This window comes from Anoplolepis gracilipes, chromosome 15 (genome assembly GCF_047496725.1).
Source record: "Anoplolepis gracilipes chromosome 15, ASM4749672v1, whole genome shotgun sequence".
NCBI classification, from domain to species: Eukaryota; Metazoa; Arthropoda; class Insecta; order Hymenoptera; family Formicidae; genus Anoplolepis; species Anoplolepis gracilipes.
The window spans coordinates 2,040,841-2,053,488 of record NC_132984.1 but is presented as its reverse complement, the minus strand read 5'-3'; the positions used below and the strand labels follow the sequence as shown (position 1 = coordinate 2,053,488).

The 12,648-nt window shown below is 36.6% G+C and overlaps 1 protein-coding gene across 1 annotated transcript in view; it reads left to right on the top strand.

Annotated features, from left to right (window-relative positions):
• Nucleotides 1-12,648, top strand: part of LOC140674055 (single Ig IL-1-related receptor) — a 144,995-nt gene that overhangs the window by 105,866 nt on the left and 26,481 nt on the right. The window contains exon 3 of the mRNA XM_072907388.1: nucleotides 2,809-3,022. Coding sequence (XP_072763489.1) covers nucleotides 2,809-3,022 — 214 coding nt within the window. The remainder of the gene's footprint in view (nucleotides 1-2,808; nucleotides 3,023-12,648) is intronic.

Genomic DNA, 12,648 nt, shown 5'->3' with positions numbered 1-12,648 from the left:
TTCCGCGTCTAGATGAAGTTTAACGACATCGTAAAACACGGGGCGATCCCCAACTTATCTTCATCTTCTTCTCCTATTTACTGAGTTCGATGAGTTTGGAATTCATTTTGAAAAGGATTTGTTCTTTGATAATTTTAAAATAATTTTTAAAATAAGTAATGGAACAAAATAATTTTCCTATTTTAATCTCGCCATAAAAAGATCCCCATTTATGAGAACTCACCCTGTCGGTTAAATCAGAAGAAACGACCGGATACATTCCAGGTCGCGCGTCAGGATCGTCATATCAACCTCAAGCTAATCCAACCCTAAACCCCCTGATACTTTGGGCTTAAATGGCGGCGGACGGTAGATGCGCAACCTATGTATCATAATTCCAACGGTCCCGGGGTTAGTTAGCAGTTTGTTTGCACCCAAATATCCGGCCGGCCGGATGCCGTATTACCGGATGCGGTGAAACGCGCCGGATGCTAACGTTGTGCCGAATAGTTGGTGGATGCGCTGCAGGTTTTTTTTCCCAAAGTTTCGAGGATGAGAAACTTCCTCGGACGTGTTTCGATGATCTGCAATGATCGCGAAAAATAAAGTACATTCTTGAGGATATTGAGATAAAATGAAAGACGTGTAAATGAATTAAGGGGGGAATTCGGTCTAGAGGCCTGATTTTTAGGCTTTTTTTTGTAAATTTTTTATAAAGAACGGATAAGATCAATTAAAATAAGTTTTTCCTATTTGTTAAGCAACTTTCTAAGTATCTTTTAAAATTCTTTTTATTGAAAAATTCCAAGAATTAAGCTGCGTATAGTAGTTCTTTTAAAAAAAAAAAGTAGTTGCACGGTGCAATTATCAAAAAATATTAATTTTTTGAAATTCTACAGCCCTTTAAAGACGAAAAAAATAGCCGAAAAATTAAGATTTATTTTCAAAGTGACGCCGTTTTGTTATTTTTGCATATTTTTTTAAAATCCTACTTCGGGCGATACCCAAACTCATATATTCTAAGAATCTTTGAATTTTTTGTTTCTGATAAGCAGAACGGCCCCAATCGTGTGCACCGTGCAACTACTTTTTTTTTAGAAGAACTGCTATATGCAGCTTAATTCTTGGAATTTTTTAATAAAAAAAATTTTAAAAGATATTTAAAAAGTTGCTTAACAAATAGGAAAAACTTTTATTTTAATTGATCTTATCCGTTCCTTATATATAAAAAATTTGCAAAAAAAGCCTAAAAATCTAGTCTCTAGACCGAATTTATCCCCTTAACAAAACTGAGAGATTCAAAATTGAAATTTGAATTTTGCAGAGTCCAACTTGCAGTGACGGAAAATAGATCGTTGAAAATAGAGATCATGGAGATCATTTTCGTGTAGCTAAAATCTATATTCAACAAATATATTATAAGACACGCTTCGAAAGATTTTATCGCGAATATGTCTACGCGTTTTGTTCTTACGATTGCATGTTAACTGTATCGATTGATTGGATAATAATAACGTCGGATAAAAAAAGACTCGATAGTTTAAATATCGTGTTGATTGCTTGACTTTTTTTTCGCATCCATCAATCTCGAAATAACAAATGCATTACGTGTACTTTTATTACATGCACGCAGACATTTTCGATTAGCAGGATGGCTGTTTGATTTTGAGTTTTTCGTGCATCAATGCTGATTGAATTACCCGTCCCGGCGCACCGTCTCCATTTCCTCTCTCGCCGTTCCGGCCCAACGACCTGTGACCTTTCGCCATCCACCATCCACTATGCGCCGGCTTCTTTCATTCGATACCCTCGATGTCTACACACTTCCGTGCACTTCGATACCGCACTCTACAGCGTACTTGAAAACTCGCCTGGTAAATTTAACTAATTAATTAATTTAACGAATATCATCCTTTGATGAAAATAATAAAAATAATAATAATGTTTGTGAAGCCTATATATACAATATATATATATATATATATATCACAGAAGGGTTTTCAGTTTATTAAAATATAAATTAATATATCGAAATTTAATTACAAACAAATATCATATTTTAATATATCATTTATTTTATACATCAATTATTATATTTAATAAGGGAATTTTTTCAATATAAAAATATGTGAGTAATAACAATTTTGTATTTTTCAGCTCTGAAAGAATAATCGAAATTTTAGTATTCGATGTCTTCATTATTCATATAATAAAATTTAACGTTTTAATAAATTATTTTAACAAAATATTTAAGAAATAAATATACATTTGAATAAATTATATTTGATAATTATGAAGATTGACGATTTTAATATTGTAGAGAGGTCTTGAAAGAATGACTTTATAATGATTCTAGAGAGAATTTTGAAAATACTCGCGTGACAAATAGATGGTTTTTATCACCTGTTCGGAGCGAGATGGGAAAACACTGTGCCGAAAAGTGTTTTCGCATTAAATATGAACACGGGGGATGAAACGTGGTACAATAAACGGCGAGGTAGTATTTCATGGTAATGCGGGCCAGTCGTAATTCATGGCGATGTGCCGAGACCCACGGTAATGCGATGCGATATTAAAATGATTTTCACATTTTTCGTACGATTCATTATATTCTCTACATTAAGGGCATTAATCATCGAATGCCAGTAAATATCGCTGAAGACAGGCTGTCCTCTAAAACTTTTTACTTATCTATGCTGAGAGGGAGTTATAACGCACGCACCAATTTATATATAAATTAGTTATATATTGTAATTATTTATGATACATATTTATAATCTACAAGTATCGTAATTTATATTCAACATAGATATGTAATTTGAATTGCAGATGAAGAATCCGGTGTCTACACAGGGAAACCTCTACCCACCTACAGACCAGCTTCGCAGTTGGTACCTCTGGGAGGTACAGCGAGGCTCTTCTGCGAGGCTTACCTGGGCAAGGTCGATCTACCCGACGCCAAGAACTCCGTCACTTGGTCGAAGAGCGACAGCAACATGACACTACCCAGCCATGGTAGGATAGCGCAGAACAGAGTGTCTCGGTAAGTCGAAAATAATCAAGCGCAACACAGCGCAATGTTTTAAAATAATTTCAAAAGTATTAAAATTAAAAAAGAAAAAAAAGACATTTAAAGTACGCTAAAATTGGAGAGAAAAATAATTATTAAAAAAAAAAAAAAAAAACCATTATAAAAGTAATCGCCCGAAACTTTGGGGATTTCGAATCGAGAGCGGATTTAAGGCTTGAAAATGTCAACGCGCTCGAATCAGCTGAGTAGGATATGCGGATTCAATATCGAAAGCTACCGAATATATCCTGAATAAGATAGTGCGCGAACGCGAATATTCGGGGCTCTTCCAGAGCTCTTCAGCATCCCGTCGGATGCAGCGTACTCTTTCTCTCTCTCTCTCTCTCTCTCTCGCTTTATCTCTCCTAACTCAATTTTCTCGACGATGCGCCGTCATGGCACATCGCCACGGTAAACACGGCGAAACCACATGGCACAACCCGACAACATACATCGGGGCATTAAGGGAGGAAGGGAGGGAGGGGGGGGGGAAATTACTCCCCGGGCCGGAGATATGCAATGCGTATGGATACGTATCGTTGCAATTTTATTTTACTTCGAATAATTGAATCTTGAGGGGCTCACCGAGATTCTCCGAGGCGTCATTATCGTCATTAATTCGATCCTCGTGTCTGAATCTTCAGGATTTTACGCTTTATCAATTTCGATTTTTATTTTACATTATATTTATATACATGATATTTTGCGGAGAGAATAGCAGGTGGACTTAAATTTAATATCGATAGAATTTTTTTTTTAAAGATTAAAAATGAAATTAAATAAGCACTTTTTAAATTTGAAATTTTTACAAGTAACATGTCTGCAAACAAGAGTACGACTAATTAGTCTCCAGACGAACAAGTGCATTCAGTCCCTTTAAATGAGGAAAAATGGAAGAATTGAGTCATACAGATCTGACAGCTTCTACAATCCCCGGGAAGACAACGGGAATCCTCTGTCCGTTGTTAACGTTGCGCAGGAATGTGTGTGCCGGGGGTGGCGTAATGGACTCCCCGAAGGGTACGCGTTCGCGAAACGAGCGCATTCGTCTCTCAAGGCGGGCGAGTTAGACTAGCCCGAATTCCCCGAGCGCGAACGAGCCGCGCGGAGCGTCTCTTAATTAGTGGTCGGGATTCGCCGCCTGTACATCTCGCTCGTGCGGGCCGAACGTCGTTGTTTCGCGTAAAGTAGACTTTACATCAACGGCGAGCGCCGGTGGTTTACACCGGCAACGGGGAAATTGAGTTAACCCGCAAGGACTGAAGGGAGAGCCGGGATGGGACGAGGGTGGGCGAGATACGGAGTAAGATTTATTTTAACAATAACCCTGCCCCTCCTCCCGCTCCTCTCCCTCCGACGTACACAGTGTCGTTTATAGAAATCTTCCGAAAGCAAGAAGAATAAAGAAACATATATAAAATTTATAAAAAGGTACTGAAATTCCGCTATCTCCAGCTATCTCGGAAATAAAGCATAATAAATGACGTATAAAAAATGGCGAAATGGAAGACAAATAAAATAATAATAATAATAATAATAATAATAATAATAATAATAATAACACAGTAAATGAAATGAGATATTAGTAGTACTGTTCTTATAATGAATTGTAACGTTGACATATGTAAATGCAAACAAAAAGATTCGTTTAAAATCGAAATTAATTTTTCTTTTAGAGAAATATAATAATCGATATGAATAAAGGGGGAATATAATTATCAGGGAAAATGTAACGCTTTTAACTTGATCCATAAAAGAAATTAAAGATAAATATTAAAAACATATAGAAAATTATAAATAAAATAAAAGATTAAAAATTTTGAAATATTTCTTCCATTTGCTTTATTTTTCATTACTTATTTTTATTCAGTTTTATTTTTTTATTCAATTTTTTACACGATATTTTAAATGGAATAAATTGAAAACGTTATCGTATATTTATAAAATTTACAAAATGTTGATTCAGTGGAATCGAGCCACACATTCTGGGATTAATTTTAGTGTCACTTAAGAGCGAGTTGCGAAATATTACGTTCTTGACAGAATTGATGACGCCCATTGTGTTGAGATAAGGGTTCGTATTAGCTTACAAACGCGGAGAGAGGGTGCACACGTTCGAAAAGCGGAAACAAGAGAGAGAGAGAGTGAGAGAGAAAGAGAGGAGTGGGGGTTGAGAGAGAAAACGGACTTGGCGGGGAGAACGACAAGAGCTCGCGAATTCCGAGGATTCACGCGCACAAGAGGTCGGATTATTAAATTTAATTAACACCCGCGTGTCGAGAAGCAGCAGTGTCGTGTCGGGCGACGCAGTTATTAAAACAAAGCTGCGACCAGGAATGCAATAAGAATGACGGCTGGAGTATTAGCTCTTCCCGGTGGTTTCCTGACGCGGTTGGAGGCTGTTTTCTCGTACTTGTACTTGATACCATAAACAAAGACCATCGAAAGTGAAAAAAGTTCATTATTCTCGAACGGATAAAATTTTTGATGCGAAAGTACACATTTCTATTTTATTTTATTTTATCTTTTTGTATACTTTTGAGGTTTTCCTTTTTATTAAAAAAAGATTTTTTAATCGGGAGAGTGCAAATTATAGAGTGTATACTCCCTGGAAAAACATGAAAACATGAATTCTCAGGGAATTTTAAAAATATTTTCTCTTTGATAATTTTGCTCTTATACTGTAAATTATAAATATATATTTATCTCTGTTTATATTCAACGTCTAATAAAATGTTGAATATTTAGTATATATTTTTTATTTTAATTTTTAGTTATAAAAAAATGAAAATGTTATCAACGTGAAAAGTTCTTAACGGAAGTTGTTCAGTTTTTTTGCAGTACATTTATAAATCTAGCACTTGAAACTTAAGTGGCGTTGTATTTTTTTTCTTCGTATGAATAAAAAGCATTAAAATACGCATACGGATAAAAAAATTTATTTTAGAAAATTGCACCAAAAAATCTTTAAAATATTCTCTTTACTTGAAATTTTGACTAAAAATACCTGAAAGATCAGGGAATTTTTTTACAATATTTGAGTAGACACCCTGAATTAGTAGATTGCAATATTTGTGACATAATAATAATAGCCATAATAATACTAATATTAGTAGAAAATTCACGTAATTCGCTATCGATGTTCTATTGTCAGAGTCACGCGGTTTCACCGTAAGGGTTTCATCGAAGGGGTCGTTAAGCCGATAATAATTCCAAATTCTGGCTGCGTAATCACGCTTGTCGCAGATGCGCTCTCTCTCTATTGCGTTTCTCACGAAAGCAAACGGGGAATACGTCTCGCGGGGAAATTTCGCGAAATTGTCCCGCACAAACCAGTCTCTCCAATTAGTGGCCACGTCCGGTGTTCTAGTCCATCTCCCTTCCCCCACTCCCGCCTTTACAACCCCATGCGTGCCGTCGTGTTGCACCGAGGCGCATAGCGCAGGTAGATATAACATACGAGAGACGGCGAACGGCCGAAGGCAACATTGTGACGTTTATGACAGCCGAATGGAGCGACGCGCGTGTTGCATGCATGTTGCATGACCGCGCCATATGGAGACAATGTAGCATGATTAAACAGTCACGCGACGCAAACTGCAACCTCGTGCATTCGACGGGACGCAGTAACCGAAACGAGTCGGCTCTCCGGCCTGTTTGCGAAACGCAAGCAACCATACGTCTTTAAATGTGACAACGAGCCAGCCTTCTCTCTGCGAGCTCGCGCTTTATATATGTGCAATGCAGGTAAAACAGAAATTTAAATAAAATAAAGAGCATTCAGAAAAAGAAAAAGAGAATAATAATGAAATATTAAAAGTGTAAGGGAAACAGAGAATTTTTAAATACCATTGTTTATACAATATGCAAACGATTTTATTCAACTCTCTTTCGGATCGGAAATTAATATTTAGAAATTAATTTTACGCGATTACAGATAATCCGAGGTGGATTTAGCTACCTTATTAAGTCATCCATCTTCTTAAATTATTTGAAATCAAGGAAAATTGTCGCGCGAGAACCAAGCTGATTGCTAATTTGCCGCCATCTCGATTTTAATCGTCTCTCCGCCGGTTGACGAAGAAAGACGTATTTACATTTTCTTCCTGCGATTACGGCCGGATATAACGTCGCAGTTCGATTCACCGCGCGCAAAAAGGATTATCCGCGTGAGATAATGAATCGCATTTCTTCGGCTGATGAAATCGTTTCAAAGATTAAAATCTCCTTCGGATTAAAAGCGGTTTGAAATATCAGCTTGTCTCGGATAAAACGATAGATTAAATACTTGGGAGCTTCTGTGAATTATAAATATCTACAAAGAGGACATATAATTCTCGCCATATTTTTACAACATCAATTTTTTCCGAGAGAGAAAGAGAGAATGTAATATTATTTATTATATTTTTTTTCTTGTACACTGTTAAAGTGAAATTAATTGTGAGGTTTGAAAACTTTAGAAATTGCAAGATGTAAAAATGGTAAGAGATATGAATATACGTGTATATTCTAAAATTGGAACACCCAGATTTATTTTAAAAGAAAGAAATTAATTATCGATGAATTTTAATACATATAACTTGATATTTCAAGATCTAATTGTATTATAAGTACAAATTGAGGCTAAAAGTTTAAATTTTGCAAAATCTTATATGATTCAGATATATGTATGTATTAATACATTTAAAATGGCTGAGAAATTGATTAATCATTAAGAGTAATACTTTATGACAGATTTGGAAACGCTAATTTAGCTTCAAAAATTTCGCAAAACTAATAAATAAAATATTCACGTGACTCAATTATTTAAGGATTCGTCCGGCGAACGATTCCCGCAGCATTCTGACAAGGTTTTTTTTTCTTTTTTTTTTTTTTTTTCTTTTTTTTGCGCGAGCACGTCGGAAAGAGGAATCTGACGGGCGAATGACGCGCGTGTTGAAAGAGCTCCGGCTTCCTTGGAGTCGAACGCGCAACGGGCGAAGCCGGGTTGCAAAAGGAACGAAGGAAAGTAAATCGCCGAGTTCCCGTCGTTTCAATTGACATCCCGCCGACCAGTCGCGCCGTTCCGCGAAAGCGTTTTCGCTGGAGCCCCACCGAGGGGCCCGCCGGGCCCCGTCGACGACGCGGATGCCCCTTGGTCGCGCCACGCCTTCCCGGGGCCCGTCGATTAGCCTTTTTCTTTTTTTTTTTTTTTTTTTTTTTTTGCGGAATCCCACCACGCGGTGCATTATACGCGTAATAACTGCGGGACAAAGTCGCAACCAGGTGAAGTTTCGATCGAGGAGATAGGGAAGGGGGAAAGAGAAACGGATTATTTCGCGTCGCGGCGGGGGGGCGGGGCGGGGACGGGCACGAACTCTCGCGATTCTCTCCATCAAGGGGGAGGGGGAGGGAGAGGTATCAGGCCCTGGGATTGCGGTCGTGAGATCGTCTTCGTGCCGCTCGTGATTCTCTCTACTTGCATCGGATTTTCAAGACGTTAAACTCTATCGACTTTCTAGATTCTTTCGCACAGATTTGCAAAACGTTGGATATTGAAAATTTTAGGTTTTTCATGAATCCCAAAAATTCCTGTTCGTCGGAAGACCCCTTCTCGCTCCAAGGATCCATAAACTTATCGATCAATTAATTCCAGGTTGCAATTAATGATATATCATCGTCTTATTCATCACGGTACGTCTCTTTTGAAAAAATGCATGCATATACATACGTAATAACAAGCATCAGACGTTTCCTTCAATCCGTTTCTAACATTCCCTACGAGCGATCCATTCTTGCAAAATGACGACGACGATGACGAAGACGACGATGACGATAAAGGGGGACGAAGCTCGTGCGAGGCAAGAAACTCGCGCGGGTATCTTTCTCCTCTGTTTCTGCGGTCTCTCCTCGAGCTCCGTCATTACTCTAATGATACCCTCGCGTCTTCTCCCTCACGCTTTCTCCCTTTGATCCTTCCTTTTTCGTGGGTCGCCGGATGGCGCGCCGCCATTTTTAAGTGGCCGCCTCGTCCGCGGTGAGATGAGGGTGAAACTGAGTTAGGTTCTCTCACTGGCATCAAGGGTTACTGGATAATGGCAATCGGGATGTTTGCGGTTTTCGCGGAGAGAGAGAGAGAGATAGAGAGAAAGAGAGAGAGAGAGAGAGAGAGAGAGAGAGAGAGAGAGAGAGAGAGAGAGAGAGAGAGAAATAGAGAAAGAGCGGAGGGGGAAGGATTCTCCGGGATGGGAGCAAAGGGATAATGTAGTCAGCTCATTAAGCGCCGAATAAATTCGTTAAGATAATGCTGTGTGATTCCTTCGGTACAATCGGCGATCTCTTCCATAATCAAATAAGATTTCATCCATACAACGCGTAAAATTACGATCGTTCGTCTATTTGTAGAAAAGATAAGGATTAAAGAGTCATTTCGAATGTACAACATTAATAAAGGAAATATAAATTTAAATTAAACTTAGTAAGGGAGTGAATTTCTAGTGGCGCGTAATAATAGATTTTTAGATGAATCACAAAATGGCATAAAGATTAATGGAATAACATAATTTTTGGAGATTATTCTTTTAAAGAATATAGAATAGAATAAATGGAAACAATAGGTATGATTTTTAATACAGTCAATTTTTTTTGCATTTGAAAAGAGAAGGAGAGAAATCTTTTTTCCTTTTCATTTCAAAAGAAACTCAGAATCTCTCAAGATAGATATCTGGTACGTTATCTTTACGAGATAATCTTACGACTTTTTGACACTTTTTCGTGAAATCATAGCGAACGAATCCAAATGGTTTTCCAAGTCATTTCGCTTCTATTACGCAATCCTTCAACGGCGGGAAGAAAACTGCTGACGCATTTCCGACCTTGTTCTTCGCAGTTGCAAAGAGCGAGAAAAGGAGAAAAACGAGAGAGAGAGAGAGAGAGAAGAGAGAGAGGCGTGAAAAGTCCGAGAAATTTTGTCTGGCGCGACATCGATCTTTCGAAAGGACCAGAAGGTATGTGTTGGCGCTGGCGAAAGTGCGACATAATGAAACCTTATGAGCGTAAATGCCGTCGACCGTCGTGCGATGTGGCGTTTGAAAAATATTCCGAATCGTCGCGGAGGGACAACCGGGTAGATATACGGAGTGACCTCGGATGACCTAACCAACGGCAAAGTTTCGCACATCAAAAATTTGGAGTTGAATTTTTTTTTAAAACAAACCTAAGAATATATTCTCTTTACACACACTTTTAAATACCTGGTCGATTGTATCTTGACTTAGAATTTATTGTTCTGTTGAGATATACAATTTAATAAAATAATAGCGCATGTGTTCAATTAAAGTGGAATTTAAAGTAACGATATGATAAATAAATATTAACGATTGAAAAGCAAGAAGAATTACAGTGCTAAAATAAAATAAAATTTAAAATATAATAAAGAAGTTAATTTTCTTCTTGTACTAAAAAGAGAGATATTCAACGATATATATTTTATTAATAGTATATATTTTTGTTATATTTTCATAGGCGATTATTAATAAAACTGTCATTCTTCATAAGTCGGGTTTTAAAATTTACATTTTTGGAGAAAAAGAGTGATTTTGGAGACACCTTATATATAGGTCGAGTTATTCGCCATTTCAAGCTCGCTGGAAGGGGTTGAAAAATTCGACGAATCTAGTGCACGGGGAAATTTCGGCGGAAAACACGACGGAAAATCTGGACGTTCCCATTGAACAGGCAGTTTGCTTTTGTTCGAAACAGCTTTTTGTTTTTACACGTGGCAAATGGTGTGACGTGTTTCGGAGTTATGCGCGATTCTGCGGTAGCTGTGCGGAACGCATATTGCGTTCAGCAAAATGTTATTGGTAAATTGAACGAAAATACTGTCTGTGCTTTTTATAAATATCGTATTAATACAGTTAATGTACAATTGAAGAAAATTACATATTATAAATGAAAATGAATTTCGAAATGTTTCATATTTCTTGCATCTAATCTGTATTTTTTTTCTCTTTCTTAATTTTGGTTTTGCATTCAGATAAAGAATATAAAAATTAGATACAAGCGCCATTTATTTAACTTTTAGTTAATAGAATAATTTGATACTTCAAATTTCTATTAAAAGCAAATTTGTTTTTATGATTACAATATCTTCAATTTTTTTATATCTGTTAGATAGATTTTTTGCTTTAAAGCTTTAATTAATAAAATAATCTATTAAAATTTTTTCCTAATTAAGAAATTTAATTTTTAATTATTGTTTGAGAGTTTTTGTCATTTATCTTTACTTTTATTATATTTAATATTTCAAGGGTACTATTAATAAAATAATAAAATAATTAACATTAATAAAATAATGTTAAATTTCAAATTGAGAGAACCTTATATTTTGTGAAAGAGAATTTATCTATAACATTGTGCAAAATTTGAAATATTGTCATATTGATTTATCGTGTATTATGGTATTACATACACACACACATGTGTATATATATATATATATATATATATATATATATATCAAATTAAATCCTTTTGTTGATTACAACTTTACATTCTCTCCAATTCCATAGTTTCGAATCAATTGATACTTATTGGAAAATTTTCTCTTTCATCGCTGGCAAATACGGTAAGCTCGATTAACGTAAATTGATTAATCGTATTTAAAATTTGTGGATCGATAAATCAGCGAAATATGAATAACATCACGGTAGCAAGATGATATTTTCAAGAGGGAGTAAATGTATTATCTTCGATTTCACATTTTCAAGTAAATAGGAACAGTCATGGGAAAACGTGGCCCCTTTTCCCCTTTCGCGTTGCGTCGCATCGGCGAATACGATAATCTCGTATAAATTGATATTAATCGCATCGCGGGTTAGTGGACAATGAGCCACCATCGGAATATCGATGGTATTTCGATAACAAGATGCGGCACCGTCGGGCATTTCACTCGTCGACGTCATTAATTTATCTCTATTGTTTAATTTATTGATTCAACTACTGTCACCACAGAAATTTATGCGCCTTCTCTTAAGAAACCTTGCATTTTCCAAGGGAATTTTTCGCCGCTCTTCTCTGATGCTACGAAATTACCTCGTTATAAGTCTTGATGATGCTAAGTAAATTTATAGAAAGGAATAAGTAGAGAGAACAAAAACGTTTACTTACATATATATATATATATATATACATATTTTAAAATATGTATTACATACTTACCGTGTCTAAATTACAACGTATTAAGTTTAAAGCTGGATATTTAGATATTTTCTTTAGTTTATTTTTATCACGATTCTCTGTGAATGATGTAGACTAGGACTCAATAGAAAACCGATAAGTATTTTTTTTTGTCAGATTTTCATCGAGAAAGAGTGAGAGGGAGGGAGGGAGGGAGAAGGGGGGATGCCACTGTGCGTTGGAGCGACGAAATCGCGTTTCATGGCTGGACGGCCGGCCTTTTCGCGGCTCGGCAAGCAACAGCTCTGCAATGCTGTTTTCTCGTCGATAACGATAAACCTCTCCTGGAAACTTGTCCTAGAAAAATTGCAGAACCCAACTCTGCGTTATTTCCATAGAATAAATCGAGAGTGATCGAAAGAAAAAATGTGGCAATCCGA